We start from the raw sequence: 22,561 nt of genomic DNA on the forward strand, positions 1-22,561 counted from the left end.
AGATCCCAGCTTCAGGACCAGGCAGCTCTCAACCCTTGGCCTGGAGCCTCTCGGCAAGGGGAGCTGACTTTCTGGAGGGGGTGGGGGGGGGAGTGGGAGGCTCCTAACTTGTGGAGGAACAATGCACGGCCAGTCAGAGAGAAAAATGACCCTCATGTCAGCAGCATGTCAGAAGTACTGAGATCTAGAAGCTTCTGCATCCAGCTCGGCTCCTGTACAAATGTGGTCCAGCACGGGGCACTCAGTTATTGTGCTCAGGCCCTGATCTCTCTTTATATTTACCTAGAAAATGGGATTTCCCGAGTGCCCAAGCTAGGAAGCAGCACCGTTCCCTCATTTCTAAATGAACGGTTTAAAAATAAGAGGACAAAAATGACCAAAACCAGTGGTAAATCTGCTCATCTGAGATCTTCATCCCTGTCCCAAGGCCCTGAGTCCTAGATTACAATGATCCCGCCCAGGAAGGGAGAAGAGCGCCAACAGTTAGTGACCATCCACTGTGCACCAGCTGCTTGACCTGCACAAACGGCTTCGAGGCAGATGTCATCAGGCTCTTCTGCCAGATGAGGACAGAGGCTCAGAGAAGCAGAGGAACTTGCCCAGGGCGCCCAGCTTGTCAAGCAGGGCAGCCGGCCTCACTCGAGGGGTTGGCTCCAGCACCTCACCCACTGCACTGCAAAGACAGCCTCCCGCGCACACTGGGGGCTGGGGAGCAGGTAGCAGAGCCAGCTGGCTTCCTTTGCTATTTGTCCTCTAAATGACCCCTTTTCAACTCTGTATCCCACGTGGGAAGGACTCTACAAAGGGTTTGAGGGAAAACTCCATCTACGCAAGGAAAACTGCAGAGAGGAAGACAGAAGCTGAAGCCTTTGCTCTCCTTTGGATGAGCAGGTATACCCCCTGCGGACCAGGTGTGCCTGGCCCTCCCCTTCACGGCACAGCGACAGAACGCGCACTGCCCACACCTGCCCACACCTGCGGACTGTGGGGCAGTTCCGCAGGCCTTGGGACTATAAGCCTCGTTCAGGGTTGCGAATAGGTGCACTACCACTTTTTTACCAAAGCTTGGCAAAGGCGGAGAAGTGAGAAGATCATATATTACAGGATGTGAAACTAAGTTTCAGGCTAGCAAACCCTTGATCAGCCTTCCTCAACAGTATCACTATGGTGCATGTCAGAAACACTCACTGTATAAGCCAAACACTGCCTCACTTTTTTGGAACACAAAGGCAAAAAAACCACCGAGTTATGATTCTTATGGCAAAAACAAATGGCTCATCAAAACGGCGGCTTCCCTGGTGGCGCAGTGGTTGAGAGTCCGCCTGCCGATGCAGGGGACACGGGTTCGTGCCCTGGTTCGAGAAGATACCACATGCCGCGGAGCGGCTGGGCCCGTGAGCCATGGCCGCTGAGCCTGCGCGTCCGGAGCCTGTGCTCTGCAGTGGGAGAGGCCACAGCAGTGAGAGGCCCGCATACCGCAAAAAAAAAACAAAAAAAACAAAAAAAACAAAAAAAAAACGGCAGGACCGTCCCTCGGGGAGAGCAAGATGCCTAGCAGTGGCAGAGAGATTTGCACCATTATTTCTCCCTTATTTATTCATTAACAAAAGTGCATTGGGTGATTACCAGGTCCCAGGCACTGTCCCAGGCCCTGGAGATGCAGCAGGGACAAGATGGACAAAATTGCCCATCTGAATGCAGCTTACATCCCAGTGGAGGAAGACAGACGGACAAGGCAAGCTTGCAAAGCACAGGCAACGTAAGAAGGTGATGCACGCTACAGAAAAGATACAATGAAGAAGGCAGGGGAATGAGAAGTGCAGGCCGCACAGTGCAGAGCACCAGCTCCCACAGTGCCACTCCCCTAAGGAGCTTCTGGAAAAGGATGGATAAAGGAAGGCTTCCCAGAGGGGGTGACCTTTGAGCAATATTGTCCAGCAGACCGGGGGCAGGGAGGGTGGGCATTTCAGCCGACAGTCAAAGGCCCAAGTGCACAGGCAGACAAATGTCCTTAGGGGTGTTGACTAGCTGAACGTATCAGTCAGCTCAGGCTGCTGTAACAAAACACCATAGACTGGGGCCTCAAACAACAGAAATTAATTTTCTCCCAGTTCTGGAGGCTGGAAGTTCAACATCAAGGTGTCAGCAGGTTGGGTTTTTTGAGGCTTCTCTTCTTGCTTTGTAGATGGCCACCATCTCCCTGTGTCCTCACGTGGTCTTTCCTCTGTACCCACACATCCCTGGTGCCTCTACATGTTCAGATTTCCTCTTCTTACAAGAACCTCAGTCACACTGGATTAGGGATCACTCTAAAGACTTCATTTTGACTTAATCACCTCTTTAAATGCCCCATCTCCAAATGCAGTCATATTCTGAAGCACTGGGGCTGGGACTTCAGCATATGAACTTGAGCACATAACCCCTAGCTTATCAAGAAATGATTTCCCATGGATAAAGAAGAAGAGGTGGTGTGTGTGTATATATATGTGTGTGTGTGTGTATAGACACACACACACACACGCTGGAATATTACTCAGCCACAAAAAAGAATGAAATGTTGCCATTCACAGCCACATGGATAGACCTAGAGATTACCATACTAATTGAAGTAAGTCAGACAGAGAAAGACAAATATTATATGATATCACTTATACGTGGAATCTAAAAAATAATGCAAATGAATCTATTTACAAAACTGAAACAGACTCACAGAAAACTAATGATTACCAAAGGGGATACGGAGGGGAGGAGGGGTAAATTAGGAATATGGAATTAACACATACACACTACTATATATATGAAATAGATAAGCAACAAGGATTTACCATATAACTCAGGGAACAATATTCAGTATCTTGTATTAACCTATAATGGAAAATAATCTGAAAAAAATATATATGTAGAACTGAATCACTGTGCTATACACGTGAACCTAACGTGATATTGTAAATCACTATACTTCAATTAAAAAAAGAAAGAAATTTAAATTGTCTAAAAAAAAACCAGTTCCCCTTGACCCCTTCAGAGCAGAACGCCTCAAAGTGGTCATCCAGATTCATTGCTTCCATGTCTTCATATCCATTCTTCTGAAAATGTTCTTCTTAGGATTCTAAAGCCTTCCATGGTGCCAAGTCCAATGGACCCGTGTACCCAACCACCCAATGGGTATCCTAAATTTAACGTGTCCAGCATGGAGTTAAGTGGGCTTCTCCCTTTGCCTTTCCTAATTCGCTTTATCTGCTACCACCGTCTTGCTAGATTAACCCCAAACACAGGAAACACCCTTGATTTCTCCTTTTCCTTTAAGCCTCCCATCTAAACAACCAAAATCCCTCTGGCTCTACCTCCAGAATTTCCTAAATCCACCTGCTGTTCACTGCCCCCACCACCCCTTCCTTGGGGCAAGCTTCCACCTGACCCTCACGTTCACTGTTGCTCTCTGTTACTCATCCTTCCCTCCACTTCCCCCCACCTCCTTAAAATACCTCAGTGACTTCCCCGTGCTCTTAAAACAAACTCCACCTCCTCCCCATGGCTCAGGAAGGCCCTGAGCAATCAGCCACCTGCCATTTTCTCTCAGCTCCTGTCATGTCCCTTCCCTCCCCTGCTGTCACACTGGCCTTCTTTCACTGCTCTGAGCACACCTGGCTCTCTCCAGCCCCAGGTCTCTGTACTTACTGTTCCCTCTGCCTGGGAAGCCCTCTCCCCAGCCCATCTCACGGATGAATTGTTCTCACCCTCAATGCTCAACTTCAGCACAGACCTTAGCCAGTCACCTCCCCAAAGCAACCACTCCCCCCACCCGGCCCCTGCAATAATGCTGCCTCACCTCCAGGTGGCACCTTTTAGAGCAGCCTCTTGATTACACGGTTACTGTCTGTACTTCAACTACAAGGGCAATGCCAAGGCAGCAGGGACCTTGTCTCCTGTCACTGGACCAGTGCGGATAGAAGAAGGAGCCACAGCTGAGCAGAGGCATCAGCGGAGACGTGAACAGAAGCACTGGGATCTAAGCGCTCACACGGCGTCATCCTGGACAGACACACGTGGCCGGCCCTCAGAATGTTCTAGCCTCCAGTGACTCAGGCCATTCAGAGGAGGTGTCTGAGGGGGACCCTAGTCCTGGCCACCTGAGATGCATTTCCCTCTCAGCATTCGGGAAAGACCCACTCAATCAAAAACCTTTATCTTTGCAGGAGTCCCTGCTCCCTGGCCCCAACTAACAGGACAAGAATTTTCTCCATTGTTTGGTGTTGCGTTTCTCCCTAAGACCCTCCATTAGCTCCTTATCACCTACAGGCACTCCAAGCCGTTGTATCCAGCCCAGATTGCCCACTCTGGCCTCATCTCCCACCACCAGCTCAGAGGGCCTGCACTCCAGGCATATAAACTCCAAGACTTCTGCATGCCCATCTAAGCTTTTGCTCACACTTGTTCCCTGAGCCTGGATGGCTTGCTTCCTTTCTCTCCATCTCTCTAGAATGAAGCACTTCTTCCGAGCTAGTCCCACACCTCTATATTGATATTTCCCATTTGAGCCTCTTACAGCAAGTCTCTTGGATCGATCGATACCAGTTTACTCCACTAGATGGTTGTAAGACCCTAACACCAAACTAAAGTTGTTACTAGAGTACGATCCACCACGAGTCACCACAGGAAACATGGCTGGGGCAGGACAGCTGAGACGGATGCCACAGTAAAGATCTTACAGGATGGGGTGGAACCCAGTACGGGGATGCCGGCCAGTGTAGGAATAGAAGTGGACTTGGAGTCAGGCAGGGAGCAGTGTTCAAAACCCACCTCTGACACTGCTTAACAAGGCAGACTTGAGCAAGCCACTTCCCTTCATCCCTGAGCAAGATCATGAACCCCTGATCAGAGTCAGTAATTGCCCATCCCTCCTCCCTCCCCTCCCTGGCCTCCCCAGGACTCTGCCGTGAGGCACGCTGCCATTCTGTGACCTCTCTGCCTCTATCTCCTGCTCTCGGCTCTGCCCTGAATCTCTCAGGTCTGAGGGATACACTTTGGGTGATGTCACCCCAGCCTTCCCCAGCTTATTCCCATCCATAGACTTCACTGTCCCAGCCCTACCCCTGCTCACCTACCCTGACGCTGGCAACCACATGAGATTTCAAACCTCAGACAGAGGTTTAAGTTGCAGCTCTGCCACTCACAGGTCGTGTGATCTTAGACTCAGCAAAACATGTCTACATGGGGTGGTATTTAATCCCTCACCAGCCATGCGTTCAATCCTCTGGCTGACGTGTGAATGTGCTCTGTGACCTGCAGACCCCACGTTCATCGTTGTTACTTGGAAGGCAGGAAGGGCGTTTTCTCCACTGTTCTCGTATCTGTGAAATTTAGGTTACTTGACAAAAATTACAGACCGTGTGCTGTTGTGTGATCCCTTAGGATAGTCTATCTGCACTCGATGGTGGGTTTCTATCTGCACTCGATGGTGGGTTTCTTGCAGGTGGGGATGGTGTCTTCTCTCTGTCTTCCCCTTCCTTGGCACAGAGAGGTGCTCAGAATAAGTTTGTCGTGGGCGTCAATGATTTGCTGACTGAGTGACTCCAGTTTAACCGAACCTGTCTTCCAACATCTCTAGGCCCACTTCTTCATCTGAAAGATGGAGAGCACATGGCCCCAAGAGGCAAATGTAGTGAAGGTTTTCTTCATCCCTCTCCTTTCCTTCCCTCTTATTCATCCGTCCCTTTCCTTTCGGAATTCTCCTCTGGACAGGTGCCCCACCTCCTGCCCAAGCTCCAGGGGTTCCCATACCCCTCGAGGTGCCTCTGCCCAAAAGAACTACGTGCTCAGTGTGTGAGCTTGTGACATCAACGCCTCACCGAATGTCTCATCAGGTACAGTTCATGTGACTTATCTGATGGCTCACCTGTCCAGGACTAACCACACTCACTGAGAAAATGAATCACTTGCTAAAGGGGGCTAAAGGAGATTAGAAGCCTAAGTATTCTAAGCTGGTGAAAATTCAGACACTGCAACCACGGATAGGAAGCAAGGTTCTTCCAGGATGCACTCAAATCCACACCGCAGAGGAACACGGCTGAGAACAGACTCTGACGTTTTCCATCCATCCAAATACCTACTGGGGTACAGTTCAAGCCCAGCCACTTCCTAGCTCTGTGACCAAGGGTAGGTTAATTTATCCCTTTGAGCCTCAGTTTACTCATCTGTAAAATGGTGACAATAACACCTATTTAAAGCATTACTGGGATGATTAGAATAATTAAATAGATATATTAAATAAAATCAATAAAAAGAAGTAGATATAATAACTAAATACATAGGATAATTAGAAACAGAAACCCATTCTATAATGAGTACATTATTTGTCTGCATAATAAGTACTCAAGAAATGAAATTAAATTTAGTATCTTGACTCTAGACTCACTTTTTGTGTGACTTTGGTCAGGATCTTTATTTTCTGCACCCTAGAGTTTTCATCTGGAAATTAGAAACAACTTCCACCCAGCAATGCCATGGTGAGTGTAATGCGATATCGTAGACGTGAAACCATCAAGCCTGCCACGTGGCAAAATGTAATTTCCTTCCACGGCTTATCCGTTAGACGGGAGCTGGGGAAAGCAGGAAGCTGAGATCATGTGTCCCTCCCTGCAACACCAGGAGCCAAGGAGCTGCCCAAATTTGATTCTGGGATTCCGCTTGAGCCCCGAAGCAACTCTTAGCAGTGATGATGATATGTGATGTTCATCCCACCTACTACGTGCTAGGCTCTGAGATAACTGTTTCCTGGCTCCGTCCCAGGCTAGCTCCGGAAAGCAGAAGTTTTGTGAACGACAAACCTGTCCACAGGAGCTGGGGATCCTCCCGGGGAAACAGGTCGCCCCTTCTCGGGCTGCCAGGCGCCCTTCCAGGGAGCGCGGGGCACACAGCTGCAGCTGGAGGCTGGCCGGGCCAGTGCACACTTGCCCGATTGTGTCAGCAACCAGTAGGAGAAACAGTGTCCGCTCTGAGATGCACAATGGTGCTGTCAGCCTCCCTCTTCAGGTGCTGCCCACAGGGCACCTTTCCAGGGACAACAGAGCTGTTCCTAATGCGTTCACTGCAGGGTGTCAGGACCTTCCCACGGGTCTGCTTTTTGCTTCAGTAAACTAGCAAATGGCATTTAGGTAATAGCGATAATAGGTGATGCCTTGAAAGGAACTTCCAGAGCCACCTATTTTAGCTCCATTTTCATCGTGTGAGGCCACTCTCCTGCCGGTCATCATCCCAGATGTTACTGGTAATAGGTATACTCTGTCCTCTTCGTAGATTAGAGGAGAGAAGCGTAGACTCTTTGAACCAGAAGGAAACTTAAAATTCACCTAACCAGTGGTTCTCAAACTTTAGGTTATACTAGAACCATCCCCTTCCAAAGGGCCTGGGGAAACAGACTGCTGCTCCCTGAGCCCTGAATGCTGATTCCAAAGGTCTGGGGAGCGGCCTGAGAACACACATTTCTAATGAGTTCCCAGGTGGTGCTGAGGCCGCCCGCCCAGAGCCCGCACTTGGAGAACTGTGGTCCAGCCCCATCAGTTAACCTCATGGTGGAGAAACAGGAGCCCGGAGAGGGGAAGGGACTCTGCGGGGGTGACACCAGGAGTGAGGAGGGGGGCTCCTGACAGGCAAGGCAGTCTTAGCCCGCCCGCCCAGGGCCCTTCGAGCTTGCTTTTGCGGTGACGCTCTTGTCTCTACGACTGGGAACTACTAACAGAAGTTAGCGTAGGGATTGCCTGAGATCTGTCCAGCGTTCCACCCAGATTTCTCAAGGGAGGAAAGAGCTGGGGCGATGGGGAGGGCTGGTGGCTCAGTGTGGCTGGGCTGGGGGCAGTGGGCCGGGAAGGCGTGGCCAGTGAGATCCATTCCAGCCCAGCCCAGCCCCGCAGCCCACCCGGCCGGGCCCCAAGCCTTGTGAGAGATTCCCTGTCCATACCCCCTTCTCTGCTCACCTGTCCCTCCATTTACCACTGAGCAGCATGGCTCAGGGAAGCTTGCCCAATAGCAAGTCATAGCCAGTGAAGAGCCAGGTCTTCACCATCTCCGTGCAGAGGAACTCAGCCGCTTTGACACCGGCTTTGGGTTCGAGTCCACGTCCATTATACACACGGCCTTCACTCCCCTCACCTTGAGGGTGGTCTTGAGCATGAGGTTGATAATAGTCCGAAGCTCCCCTCACGATGCCTGGTACATAACACGTGCTCAAGTCATCACTTCACCCCTTGTAGCTCTAACCCTGGGTCAAACGGTGACTCATCAGATTTCTATATGCACTGAAGACTGTGCCACACACAGAAAAAAACAGCAGAGAATCAGAGATGCCTTCTCTGACGAGGTGGAAACTGTGAAAAATGCCTTCGGAGGCTGTTCCGCAGAGCTGACAGGAGCTGGTCCATTTGGGTAGGAGAAAAGGCCCATAGCGTTAGCATCTTCACCCTTTCTGGGGGTCGTTAAGGGTTTGCAAGAGCTTTTTAAATCTAGTCTGTTTTCAACCTCCTTCACGTGTCCCCTGCATTCAGGACCGGCAGCCACTGAGCCACTGAGGCCAAAAGACCAGCCCAATCAGTCTTTAGCAGGAGTGAAACATAAATCTTTAAGCTAAAGAGTCCAGAGATAAGAAAGGAAGACCCCAAGAAACAAACAAACAAAAACAGACGGAACCAGCTGGGACCAAGGTGGTGACCAATCTGACCTCCAACAGATCCCGTCTCCTTATATGCTGATTTGACTACATCAGCATATTAAATGACACACCTACCTACCAACGACCAGGGCCAGACATTAAGGACCGAAAAAGGATAAAAAGGGGGTGGCACCCCTCTCCCTCGAAAAGTCCCACCCCTTCCCCATAGACTAATGCATATGCCCCCCATCATTAGCCTCACTCCTCCTCCCTTTGTCTTTACTCTTTAAATTAAATTCCTCTTGCCACGTGGGCAAGAAATTGCTCTGTGAACTTAGTTCCCGCTTCTCCATCTTTTGGCCACTGAATAAAGCCTGTGCGGCTTTGATCTCAGCTTCAGTTTCATTATTCCCGCTGCTCCTATCCGAACGGAAAAAGAACCCTTCCCACCAACACAGAGAGCCTTGGCCGGGCTAGGGCCCGAGCGGGGTCCATAAGATTTAATTCCGTACCAGCTCAGCCTGGGGAAGAAACGACTTGCGGGAGAAAACAGAACACGGTAACATCAAGTGATTGCCTGAGTGTGGTGTATCAGTGCAGTCTAGCAACAGGAGATATGAATGTTGTCCTGTGATTTTTGTCCTTCCCTGACTTGGGTTTTTATGGAGAAACTACTTTTTGTTCAATCTACGTATATTAATTCATTAACTAGTAATAGCTAATACTTAGAATGCACTGAATAGGCACCAGGAGGAGCTGCTTCAAATGTTCACAAACATTCATTCATTTATTCAATCTGCACAAGCTACAGGTATCCTCCCCATTTTAGAGGCGAAGACGCTGAGGCACAGAGAGGGTAAGTAACTTGCCCGTGGACACAGTTCATTAGCCCAGGCTGTGTGGCTCCCGAGTCATTGCTTTGAGCCACTACTTACACGCCCTGGGCGACCCTCCCAGGATTCCAGTTATCCCTGTGCGTGTCACAGGAAATCATAATTACTGATGTACTTGTGGGTCTGTCTCTTCAACACCCCCTGCCACCGGTCTAAAGCTCCTCCTAGCCTTCGATTTGCTCATCGTGTGATCATTAGCTGTGCGTGAGAGCTTGGCACGTGCCTGGTGTCCTAGGCCTACAGCAAAAGTGGAAGGGACAAATGCACGGGTGATTATGGGAGAGCAAATTCGCGTATCAGTTTGAAAAAACATACAGTGCAAGAAGAAGATCTAATATTGATTGGAAAAATCCTCTATGTCAGAAACTTTCTATGTATGTTATTATTTTTCATCTGCAAAATAAGATGGTGAAGAAATATCAGCTTGATTTTACAGATGAGGAATGAAGGGGTTAAATAACACGCCCAAAGCCACTATGCCAGTGTTCTCCGGGGTCAGAGGAAAAATTGTGAAAGTCTCTGAAATGGGAATAAAACAGATTACTAGGTGTTTTTTCTAGAGCATCCTTTCAAGATATCTAAAACTTCTGTGCTATTTACTACTCTGTAAACTGTAGAAAACTGACAGTAATACAAATAATTCTTGTCCACGGAAATGCAAGGGAATTTTGGTCCTCGGAGACACAGCTGATTATTGCCCTGTGGACACTGAATTGTTTTGCATCTATTTGCAAATTCATTTCCCAATTCCTGACTGCCTGTGTTTGTGTGTTCTTTGAATTCTCCATTGAACCTGACTGTACATTTTACTGGTTTCCTCATTAATTAATGAGTTAAATAAAATTCTTGGCATGCATTCATTATATATTTCCATGAGAGTCACGATTTTACCTTTATTTTAATTTCAGCAGCAATTAGGATTCAAATCCATGTTTGTTGGTTCTTGCTGATAAATTATACACACACACACACATACTCACGTCACCGCTGATCACAAGTTCTTTATCATAAAGCTCTCTGTCAAAGGCAAAATAAGCTTGGCTAAAATGTCAAAGCAACACATATTTAAATAGGCCTTTTAAAAATTGTCTTTTTCAGTATTGTCTATTAAGGACTGAATTAGAAAGGTTTGATTTGAGTAATGCGGCAGGTCATCCCCGGGGGCAGCCCTGGGTTCCCACTATAATATGTACCCCAGTCCTCTCTATTCTGTGCAGTCTTTGTTTCTGTGCTTGCCTGCCTCCCTCTCCACCAAAGCCACAGGGCACGAGCCACGTATTTTCTTCTGTTTCTCCTACCCTACACTGTAGCCCACAGCAAACCAACACACGGTCAGGGCAAAAGAATTCAGGCTGGATTCAATCGAACTGAACTGAACTGGGCCAGCCTCCAGCATCTACCCAGGAATCCTTACCTTCCCACAAAGCCAGGTCTTCGAGAACTGTCTTCCAGAGATGCTATCCTGAGAAGCCTGGGGGAATCCCAGATTTTTCTCCCAGGAAGGTGACCAGAAGGTTATCAAGGCAGGAAAAATGCCTGCTGCCATCAGCAGACCCCGGGGTTAACAGGTCCGGTGCCCCTACCCATCCATACACGCGCTAAATGAGACGGTGTGGCTTTGACGGAACAAATTCCGGAGTCAGCTCCCGACTCGAGTCCTAGGTACACCAGCCCATGTTTCTCTGAGTTTCAGCTTTATCATCTGTGATGGTTAATTTTTCTGCATCAACTTGGCTAGACTATGCCTGGTGCCCAGATGTTTGGTCACACACTAGTCCAGATGTTGCTGTGAAGGTATTTTTTTAGGTGGGATTAACACTTAAATCAGTAGACTTTGAGTTAAGCAGAGGACCCTCCGTAATGTGAGTGGTTTCATCCAATCAATTGAAGACCTTCGGAGGAAAAGACTGAGGTCCCCTGAGGAAGAAAGACTTCTGCCTCCAGACTCCCTTTGGACTTGAACTACATCACCTCTTCCCTGGGTCTCCAGGCTGCCAGCCTGCCCTGCAAATTTCAGACTTGCAGCACCCACAACTCTGTGAACCAATTCCTCTCTCTCTCTCTCCCTCTCCCTCACCCTCTTTCTCTCTCTAAATAAAAAAATATTAAATGACAGTCCAGGGGTGAACTTGCAGGACTGGGCTGTCTTGGATATTACAGAACAATAAACAATTTACTTTCATAGACCCAGTGAGAGACTATCCTACTTGGCTATTGTCCTGCGGATAAATGAAGGGCCAGAGGAAACTCTAATGCGTCACAGTGAATCCTCTGCTCTCCGCTCCGTGTGACCACCTCACTTCCAATAGGTGTCTGCACCTTTGGTTAAATAAACAGAAGACTTAATGCAACCGGAGAGCGGATATTTGCCTGAGATGAGGTGGTATCAAACCCATAATCCACCTGAAATGTTGCACAACTGAAAACTGAAAGATGATTCTAAACTTTGATCTCTTCTGAGGACCACTTTACCAGCCGCAGAAAGGTCAGTGAGCGAGTAGGCTGTTGGGATAGCGTTTGGATGTTTTACATAGTCCCCCAGGCTATTCCATCTGATCAAATGCAGACTGAAACCAACAGGGTGGCTGCTGCCAACGGACTCTGCATTCACATCGAATTCCATGCGTGTCTATGAGTGCAGCTGTCCTCCTGATGGGGACTCCCCGAGGTGTCCCTCACAAGGTGTGAACCTTGGGGGTTCACACTCCCCAAGGTGTGAACCCACTCCCTCAATTCCTATCACTATTCCATGTGTATCACCAAAAGCTCTGATGGGAAGAAACAAGACAATAATTAACTCCAAGGCCACATTTCCCCTCTTCTGAAAATTCACCTTTATTCTATTCCGCTTTGTATGTTAAGTTCAGCCATATAGTCTAATACAGCCCTGGAGAGATTGTACACTGAGCCCAAATATATATTAAAGAATGCTCTGAAATATGGACACTAATTGTTTCCCATTTTTAAATTTCCACATAGGAATTAAAGGCCAAAGAAATCGAATCTAAAATAATTCTCCTTTCAAATGTCTCATTCTACCCAGAATTAGAGAAAGAGGTCCTGATGAAAGTAGATTCTGGATGGATTTGTTCCAAAGCGGCTGCTTCCTGAGCTCCTTCCAATGGAAGGGATGTGATTTTTTTTTTTAACACTTGCAAAGGGGCAGAAATGCAATGCCAAGTCTCTCGTATGCCTCGTTTTTCCAAAGATCCATGAAGAACCACAAGATTACCTCAGCACCACCACCACCACCCACAAATGTTACAAAACCCTGGCAAATCCCTAGCTCTCTGAAAATTAGGGTGGTGAGACCAGTTCACTGCACAGTTCAGCACCCAGCCAGACACCGCTACAGATTTCAGAAATTTCTGTGAGAGGACAAGAAATGGAAAATACACGGGAAAAGTTCAATCTGCTTGGTTTCAGCTTCAGCAGAAGCCCAGTGAGTCTGGCCATTTTTTGGTTGCGTTTTTTTTTCCAGAAGCACAAATTCAGCAGGAAGCCTTCACCTTGGAGGAGGTTCGGGGTGATGGCTGCAAATAGACGGCTCTTCAGAAAGTGACATTTGAGACACCGCCGTCTTCCTGAAAACTTGAGAAATCTGAAGTCTCCGTATTTATTAGAGGCTCCCTTCTGCCTCTTAAAGTCTCTTCATCTGTTTCCCCAGGCGTTCCTGGCACCCCCAGTGCCTAACCGTGTCTCACATCAATCTCTGCTCCCTCAGCAGAGCAAACCACATTTATGTGTAGCGTTTTGCTTCCTGACAATTCCGTTTTGGTTTTTTTCTCTCTGCGTTACTCAAGAAGATGGAATAACCCTCATAAAACAACTCCTTCCCCCGGCTCACAAAGGTCTTTATCCTTTTGTAGATAAAATCCACCATCACGCTGCTGTGGTTGAACCCACTGTCTGGGTCTTTCAAATCCCTAATAATCAGAGTTTACGATGTGAGCACTGACGAGGAAGCCGAGCCCCACCTCCCTGGAGGATGGAGATCCAGAGACTCAGATCCAGTCGGTCTGGGGCGGGACTTTCACATCAGTGATGTTTAAAATACCACCCCCCTCCCATTAATTCTAAAATCCAATCAAGGTTGAGGATCTCTGATGGTAGGAACTCGAAGGTTCTCTGTTCTAAACCAGCATCAGTCACAGCTGTAATTCTGATGGGGGCACAGAGCTGCAGCCTCCCCAAGGACAACGGAGGCCCACGGGGTCTGTAAACACTCTGCCTCCCCACCAAGAATCTGCTTCTCTTCATGTAAAACTCGCAAACTTTATGCTCAGAGATTCCCAGCAAGAACGCACCGAAATCTATCAGTGACTCCTCCTCCGTTCTGCGCCAAGAACTAACAGGCCTGTAGGAACCAAATATCAGGGTGTTTTTTTTTAACCTGGACAAGGTGTCCACAGCCCCCTCTCTCCTGAAAGAACAGGAGAAGAGTTGGGATGGAGATGACCTGGACCTGAGCCCAGATGAGGCTCCGCCTCCCTCTCCTCAGGTGTGAAGATGCTGGGAGCCCACCCGGCCAGCCTTGGGCTCGGAGGTCGAGAGGGGAGCGGGCAGAAGGTGGGTCCCCCCTGCTCACACGTTTTCGGAGCTGGGCTCCGCGGAGCTCTGAGAGGGTCTGAGACTTGTTCAGCCAGAAGTGAGACTCAGTCCAGGCACCTCCCTAACACCCACCGTCCCCGCCCCCAGATAAACTTACCCTTCCCTCCACGCTGCCACCCCCGCCTAGGACCCTGGACATTTCTATCGCTGCACCTGCCCCACCTCAGCACACCATTTCTTAAACATCCATCTCCTCCTGAGCACGAGCTCCTCGGAGCCCCTAGCAGCTAGCATTTGTTCAGGCGTATAGTGGGTCTGCAATGTACTTTACTCCTTCGGAGGCTGGCTTTATTGTCAAGTACTAGCTCTAAGGTACCAGACACCACTCATTGTCCCATAAACACTCACTCTAGGCAAAAAGCAGCTTGTAAATAAATGGATTGGTGCTCTTGAGATCTGGCCACTGGATGGAATAAAAAGGACTGTCCTTGAAGAGTCTGATGAGTGAAGAAGCCTTGTCCCTTAGGAACAGTGGAAGCATGGAGGCGACAGGAGGCGGGTGCTGGGTCTAGTCTCCACAGGTCGTTTCTCTCTCTTCTTCCTGCTTCTTTCCTGCTCCTGCTGTGTTGTTTTTTTGTTTCTCACTTTATTTTGTGGGCATCCTTTGATAATTTTCATCTGTTTTATTGAAACCATAATAATATATTCACATAGTCCTAAAAGTCAAAGAGTGTTACTAGAAGACACAGAACCAAACTCTAGCCTGGCCTGGCCACCACACACATACCCATTCTGCTCCTTGGAGACGGGCCTTTCCAACTCTTTCAGCTGTTGACTCTGGTATTTCATTTTTTCTATTTCTAAATAACATGAACGTACTATAATATTTGCATTAACCAAATTTAGATACTACTTACTGACTTACTATGACAGATGAAGATTTTATCTTTCATACGCCCTCTTTTCCCATCCCCAAACCTCCTAGTATAAACGCCATGATATTTTGTATTTCTGTAACTTTTTACTTTTCCTGGGGCTGAGAGTTGCTCCTTTGTTATTGCTTATTATTCTTTCAATGTAGTTCTAATTCCTCCCTTCTCCAAAAAAACATCTTATGGGAGAAGAAAGCTTCTCAGTAGCATTTTTTCACATTGTCAAATACCTCCCTCCTTTTTTCTCCTTCTTTAACAAACAGGAAAAGAAAACACAGAACTCAGGATGAAACACCACTTCTCCTAAAGCACAGTGACCTCGCTGTCACAGGAGGCCTGGGCCACCTCCCTCCCCAGGACTGCTCTGTCATCGTGCTTCTCTCCAACCAGAATCCCTTCCCTCATCTGTTCTCTCGTTCTGTGGATCAGTTAGGTAGCACCAGCTGCTGTCACAAATAAACCTCTGAATCTCAGAGGTTATCACCATGGAAACTTATTTCTCCCTCTGCAAAGTTCATCTGCGTATTTGGCAGGCGGCCCACTACAGAGTGAGTCGGGGATCCAGGTTCCTTCCATCCTGTGGCTCTGCCCTGGAGACCTTCGCTTCCAGTGATGCAGAGAGACAGGGAATGTGAAAAAGGCACACCTGGTTTTCAACCGCTTTGGCCCAGAGGTGGTCAGATCACTGCTGCTTATAATTCCATTGCCAAGATGGGGGTGACACAGCCCCACCTAGATGTGGGGCTGGAGGCTGGGGTCTAGGGAACTTAGTCCCTGGGCGGAAGCTGTTTTTCAGCAACGACTCTCCAGGACAGCAGGACTCTTCAGAGGACAGCTAACCACCTCTGCTCTACCTCCTAAAGCTCAGGGTCTCCAAATGCCCTGTCCCTGCCCCATTTTCACAGGAAGTCCAAAACCAATTAACATTTCCACCAGGATATTATACAGCAGGAATTCAGCAACTGAACATGAGGGTCATTCCTTTGTGTTCCTAGGCTGCCGTAACACATCTGTGGCAAACAACGAGCAGAAGGCCGAAGACGAGTACCATTCACTCACTCCCGCGCCCCAGACGCTATTTCCTCAGTTCACACTCTGGTGCGTCCAATCGGTAGGTTTCATGGTGCCTGGCGAGTCCTCCAGTGCAGCCCAGAGTCGGTGTCTTTGGCAGGAGTTTCAGTGACACGTGCTCCATTCGCCCACCCAAGCAGAATTGGGTCTTTGCAGATACTTCTGAATCGAAAGGTCAAGCTCTGCTTGGTGAGAGGAACAGGGCCTGGTTTGCATTCGTTTCTGGTCGAAACAGGAAGCGCTTACCCCCTTTTTCAAAATGTGTTAGTTCGAAAAGGCACTGCGGCACACACAATGATTCAGCCCTGAGTAATCTGTGGAAGATGCTTCAGGTCTTTCTCACGGCCTAACCCCTGCTCTGTGTCCTCTTGTCTCCATCAGCTCAGCCAGGACACGTGTTGGTGCCTCTCTTGTGTGCAGAGCTCTGGGCACACCGTGGGTCTGCTCTGATCTTAGCTCACTTCACCTCCGTCGCCCCAGTGGCCACCCATACATCTGCCACTTTCAGTGGGTGCAGTGGGACAGGGCCTGTTAACACTTGAGATCATGCTAGATTTGGAGACCCCAGTTCCTGCTCTGCCTTTTACTTATCAGAGGACCTTCGACCAATCACAGTCTCTCTGAATGTCAATTTTCTCCTCAGTAAAACAGAGCGAATGTAAAAAGTGATCTGAAACAGCAATGACAATAAAGCTCAGGATTGTGCCATGTCCAGAGCACAGACATGCCCATAATTTTGTGCCATTATTTGCTGCATGGCAACCGTGTGGAGCCAGCAGGGATAACGATGCTCTCCCACTTCACAGATGAGGAAACTCATGCCCAGGTAGAACGCTGGTGCCCGTGAGGAAAGACTGCAAGACCGACTAGGGTTACAAATCAACCTTTCTGGACATAAATGGGGCGCCAGGCACTGCAATCATTGCTTTGGAAAAGAAATATAAGAGCTGGTCCTTCTACGGGGCTCAGAGTTGAAGTGGGATGACACAGGGAAAGGGAGACTTCCCTGCTCCTGGCCCGGCTCCGTCTTGCTCGGCAAGTCAGGACGAACTGAATGACTGGCGTGCGGCAGCCGTCCAGAGAGCTTCACGGAGACCACAGGAAGGTGAGGCTTACACCAGGCCTTGAGAGATGCTTGAGGCGCGCCTGGGGAAGGGGCGGGGGGGGGGGGCAGGGACCAAGCCAGCGAGCTCAGGAATGTGCAAGCACTCCGTACACTGGAAAGAGACGCTCAGAGGGGCACTACTGTAAATGCGGTCTATCGGCATGCCAGTTGAGAGATGTCCTTAGAGGACTTGTTTCAATGAACATATTGTCAAAGAAAATAATCAATAAACGATCTATAATAAGAATAAAAAAGCGTTTTATTTGAGCCACACTGAGGACCTATAGCCCAGAAGCCACCTTCCCAGATGACGCTGAGAAAGTGCTCCAGAGAAGCGTGGTTTTCAGCACAGTTTTATATCTTATCAGAACAAAGGACATGGAAGAAGTCAGGGATATATTTCTTCAACCTTAAAAAAAAAAAAAAAAAACAGACCAGCATGTGCACAGCGAGTCAGTATGGCCTCGGCACCTGGGAAGGGAGTCCTATCGTCAAAGGAGTCCCAGCACTGGTGTCCCAGGAACGGAGGCGTTTCATCTTTATTTTTTAAATGGACATTCTTTAGCTCTGGTCACTGTGCCCTTTTCGTTAATAATTAAAGCAGATGTACAAGGTATGCTTGGTAGGTCACAAAGAAAGCTGTTCTAATTAGCATAAAATTCGAGTTAGCTCATGTATAAGCCAGAATGACTTCCCCAGAACTCAATATGTGAGCATTTCTTTTATCAATATGAACAGGCATATCAACTATACCACAAACAAACGGCCTCGGAAAAGCCATGTTTTATCCACAGGCATGGGTGAGACCCTCCCACAGACATGCAGGACACGCTCAGTTGTAATGTCTGCCCTTTTCATAAGCTCTCGTTTTCCATACATTGTACATCGACAGCCCTAAATTATTTCTTGTATCTGAATTTCAATTTCTGTACTTTAGCTGATGATTTTACACTGTTGTAAAAGGATGCTCGTTGCCAGGTACTGCCGTTCTGCGGAAAGAAAAAGCCAGGCCTTCTCTGAGACCCGAGTCAAGTTCATTGTCATTCATGGGCAGGAGAGGTGCCAGGCCTGGTTCCCCAGTCCCTGGGAAAGCCATCCCAGGGCCCCCCAAATTCACGCAAAGGTTCTTACCTGACCACTCGCCAACTTTCTCCCAAAGCAAGCAAAACCACCCTTAGAAGTTTCAAAATCGCTTTGGTTCCCTGGAAACAGAATTGCCCCCCTGCCTCCCTTAATGCATGCAGATGTGCATTTAGCCCATCAGACCCTCCACATCGTTGGAGGGACGGTCCCTGCCCTGTGTGAGGGGCTGCCAAGCAGGCCTCATCCTCGCTGTTCCCTCTGGCGGGTGGGGGCGCTGAGCTTCTGCTGCACAATGCGGGTGCAGGCCAGCTGGGCCCAAAAGCGCAGGCACGCTCCCTTCTCCACGGAGCCAAAGACGGGAGGAATTGTCTAGTGTTGGGGGTGAAAAGAGATATTTAAACGCTCCAATGAAACTTCAGGCAACTTCCATAACTTCTGTCATTTTGGGGAAAAAAGCTGACCCGTGAGTGCCCATTTTCTTCACTTGTGCTCCATCAACCAGAATCCTGGAGGAGAGAAGGGCTATGGGCACCCCAGACCCAGCCTCCAAGTGTGCTGATGCGTTAAGTACCGAATGATGTCACACGATGTCCAAACGATAGTTTTAGGGCACTTCAAACAGAGAAGATTAGGACGATGGAATGGTAGTGCGAGCCCTGGCTAAATACCAAAGGCCCCATTTCCAAATCAGTGCCACGCTTATCCCATCAGACAATTTACTGAGGGGACCTCCATCCCGTTGGAAGAATCTGCAACCGCTCATTAGCCGTCAGTGTTGCTGGAAATGGGAAATAAGAACTTCTTCATTACTGTGTTTTGCAGAAGTCAGTGTTAATAATGATTTAAACGATGACCCACCATGCTCAAAAAATCAAAAGGATCAGGCTGACAAATGAAACATAAAACACGGATACGTCTATCATAAACCCAAATACAGCACCATCTCACCAACCTTAATACACCATTTTCTACCACATAACATTCAGGTTAATTTGAATTTCATTGGTGCTTTAGTTTTATCTGCTCTTAATTCTGAAGGCATTTTGGTTTTATTATTGTATAAGGGCTCTTGCTTTCTGTTTATGCGTACTTAAATACAACTATATAAAAATGATTTCGTTCAACACCGCAACATTTTGAAGATCCCTGTATTGTTTGAATTGGAGAAAAGATGCTACGTAGCATTTGTCCACTTAACACACGCTCTCCAGTCCTAAGAGGTTCGCCTATTCGGGTACCGTAAACTTATTTCTGCGGAAGGTCCAGATGAAAACAATTTTACTGTGTAAGAAATTATTTCCATTATCATCCTTTGTGTGCTGCATGAAGACAAGAACACGAACTTTTGTCCAGAACTAGATCTCCCTCAATAAAACAGAGGTTAACGGCTTCACTCAGTCAACAGGCACTGTTTATTTTTAGGATATCCCTGAAATATGAATCAAAAAGACAAAAGAATAAAAGCGAAACTATCAGGCCACTCTGGAAGGAAAAATATAAAGTTCCCAAATGAATGTGTTCCTTGAAAATATAAACCATTTCTTCCTAGCTTGGCTCTGTCGTGCATCTCGGAAAAGGATGTTTTTACAATCAGAGCAGAAATATGACTGGCGCTCCTACACTTACATTTCTTTGTTGCAAAATGAATGTAACTTGTTCGGATTCCAGCAGCAGAGAAGTCGTGGTTACTTTCCAAAGTGAAACCTAAAACCACCATCTCCGGTTCACAAAAGGCAGAATGAGTCACCGGAAGAGGCTACTTGCTTGCAAAACTCATTAAAAGCAATGCAAGGCTGAATGGACTTCCTGCACCAGTGAAAGGATCGCTGGCATCAGGACAGCAGCTCAAGGCTCCAGCAATCTGGGGGAGGAAGGGAGCCGTCAGAAATCCGGGCCGAGCCCAGGTCTGCGGGTTCACACGCACTCCCATCTCCTCTCAGCCGGGACCAGCAGCCCGAGATGCCCAGGAAGGTGGTTCAGGCTGGCAGCTGAGCCTCAAAGGCTCGGGACACCTTGGACTCGGTCGAGGCGCTGTATTGGGTTTCCAGGGGCCCCCATCCTTCAGCAGCTTTCTGTGGCCCTGACCAGGCCAAAGTTAGAATGTCAGCGGCTATAATACAGAAGCGGCTCCCTGGGAACAGGATCCGGCCTCAGGTGTGTCCTCTGGAACTTGAGCGTGCATCAGAATCCTGGGGAGGATTTATTAGCACAGACTGTGGGCCCCATGCCCAGGGTTTGATTCAGGAGGCCCGGGGAAGAGCCCAGGAATGTGCATTTCTAGCAAGCTCTGATGCTGCCGCTACAGGCCCTGAGACCATATACTTTTGAGAACCACGAATCTAAATGGGTCTTAGACCTGAATCACGAGCTGCCACAAACTGCTCCGTCCTCAAGGCTGGTTAATGATGTTTGACCTGGGGCCATGCCAACTGAAGGCACTTTGGTACCAGAATGGTCCCTCCTTTCTCTCCCCATAAGCTCACAACACACCTGGCTGGCCTCCAAGGCAAGCACTACAGGGAGGGGCCTTTGTCAAGCCAAGACAATGTGTTTAAAGGTTGAACTGCCAACCAAAACAGATTGCGCCCCCCGGTGGCCATCTGGGGGCCAATGACTTCCAGGGCCAGCTTCTGTCTGCTCAAATTCTGGTTTTCTGCAGACACCAAGACCTGTCACGGTGGTGGTGACACCCACCTCCACCTTCCACTGCAGCAGGAGTTGAAAAAGGGGTCAGAAACAGGAAGGAGACTCTAGTGGCATTTTTTTTTTGGTTGGGTTGTTTTTTTTTTTTTAATTATTTTATTTATTTTATCTTTGGCTGCGTTGGGTCTTCGTTGCTGCGCGTGGGCTTTCTCTAGTTGCGGCGAGCGGGGCAGTGCCCGGGCTTCTCACTGCGGTGGCTTCTCTTGTTGCAGAGCACAGGCTCTAGGAGCACGGGCTTCAGCAGTTGTAGCACGTGGGCTCAGTAGCTATGGCTCGCGGGCTCTAGAGCGCAGGCTCAGTAGTTGTGGTGCACGGGCTTAGTTGCTCCGCGGCATGTGGGATCTTCCCGGACCAGGGCTCAAACCCATGTCCCCTGCACTGGCAGGCAGATTCTTAACCACTGCACCACCAGGGAAGCCCTCTAGTGGCGCTTTTAACCACCTTATCTTTGCCTAGCACAGAGACGGGATACCCTGCCACCCCCCACCACTGCAGACCCGTAGAAGCAGGGCACAGTGCTTTGTACAGACACTTTCAAGGGGAGGCAGATAAGTAGGAAATGATGGGTGATGTCACGAAGCTCCCTGGAACAGCTGGTTAGGACAACACTCCTGCTGGAATAAGGAAGTCAGATTCCAGAGTTTCATTTTTTTAAATGGGGCCTGTGTACCTTTCCTCCACTCCTGTTCTCCTGTCCCAGGTGTGTACCAGGGCTGCCTGCGTTACCTTTTATAGGAAAGGTCACTCTGAGGTCCAAAACTGGCGGTCACTGACCCATCGGCAATGTTCCTTGAGGTCCCATGACGGCACTGGCAAACCTGGTGGGGTGTATCAGGGTTTGAAAACAAGGACAGGAAGTATTTTGAATATTCAGGTGATTACAGCTGCGACATTGGGGAAATGCAAGCTACCAAACTGGTTTCCCCGAACTGGTTTCCCCGGCGCATGTGTGAGGGCTGCTTGCACAACCGAATGGAAACAGCAGAGCCTACTGGCTCCTCGGAGACAAAGTGGCGATGGGAGAGCAGGTGGGGATCGCTGGGCCCAAGATGCAGTTTATACTGATTTTTGCTTTCCCGATAAAAGCACCTACAACTTGAAATCAGGGTTGGAATAAATCTGTGATGTTCAGCTAAATGAGAGTTTGTTTTGTTTTTAAGATACAGAGACGTGAAGAGATGAACTGTTTGGATCTGGGCTTCAGGAGGAGCTCAGCCTGGCACCCTGTACCAGAGTACCAGAGACATCTTTGAAGCATTTCAAAGAGGGACCAATATTCTTACATTTATTCCCGAAACACTCAGGCTGACGCACACAGGTAAGTCAACAGGATGCCTCCGGCATCCTATTGTGTCGACGATGCACAACATCGATAGGAGCTATGACGGCGTTCAGGTGACCTGGGTAAACTCGCCAAGGGTTTTGACTGATTTGTTCAAACTGAGAGACAAATCGGGTATACCACAGAAAGTGTCCAAAAAATGAGGACAGTGGACATGACGCAAGGGAACCTGTCTCGTGTCTTTTATTTTACGTATATTATAGTGTTTTGGGATCTTAAAAAACTTGCTGGCTGGGA

General features: G+C 48.5%; 1 protein-coding gene across 1 annotated transcript in view; it reads right to left on the reverse strand.

Moving 5' to 3' along the window:
- Positions 1 to 17,515: 17,515 nt before the first annotated feature.
- LPIN1 (lipin 1) overlaps positions 17,516 to 22,561 on the reverse strand; it is a 128,441-nt gene continuing 123,395 nt past the window's right edge. Inside the window, exon 22 of the mRNA XM_060169955.1 lies at positions 17,516 to 19,057. Within this exon, the coding sequence (XP_060025938.1) occupies positions 19,042 to 19,057 (16 nt within the window). The 3' untranslated portion in view covers positions 17,516 to 19,041. The remainder of the gene's footprint in view (positions 19,058 to 22,561) is intronic.

This window comes from Lagenorhynchus albirostris, chromosome 13 (genome assembly GCF_949774975.1).
Source record: "Lagenorhynchus albirostris chromosome 13, mLagAlb1.1, whole genome shotgun sequence".
NCBI classification, from domain to species: Eukaryota; Metazoa; Chordata; class Mammalia; order Artiodactyla; family Delphinidae; genus Lagenorhynchus; species Lagenorhynchus albirostris.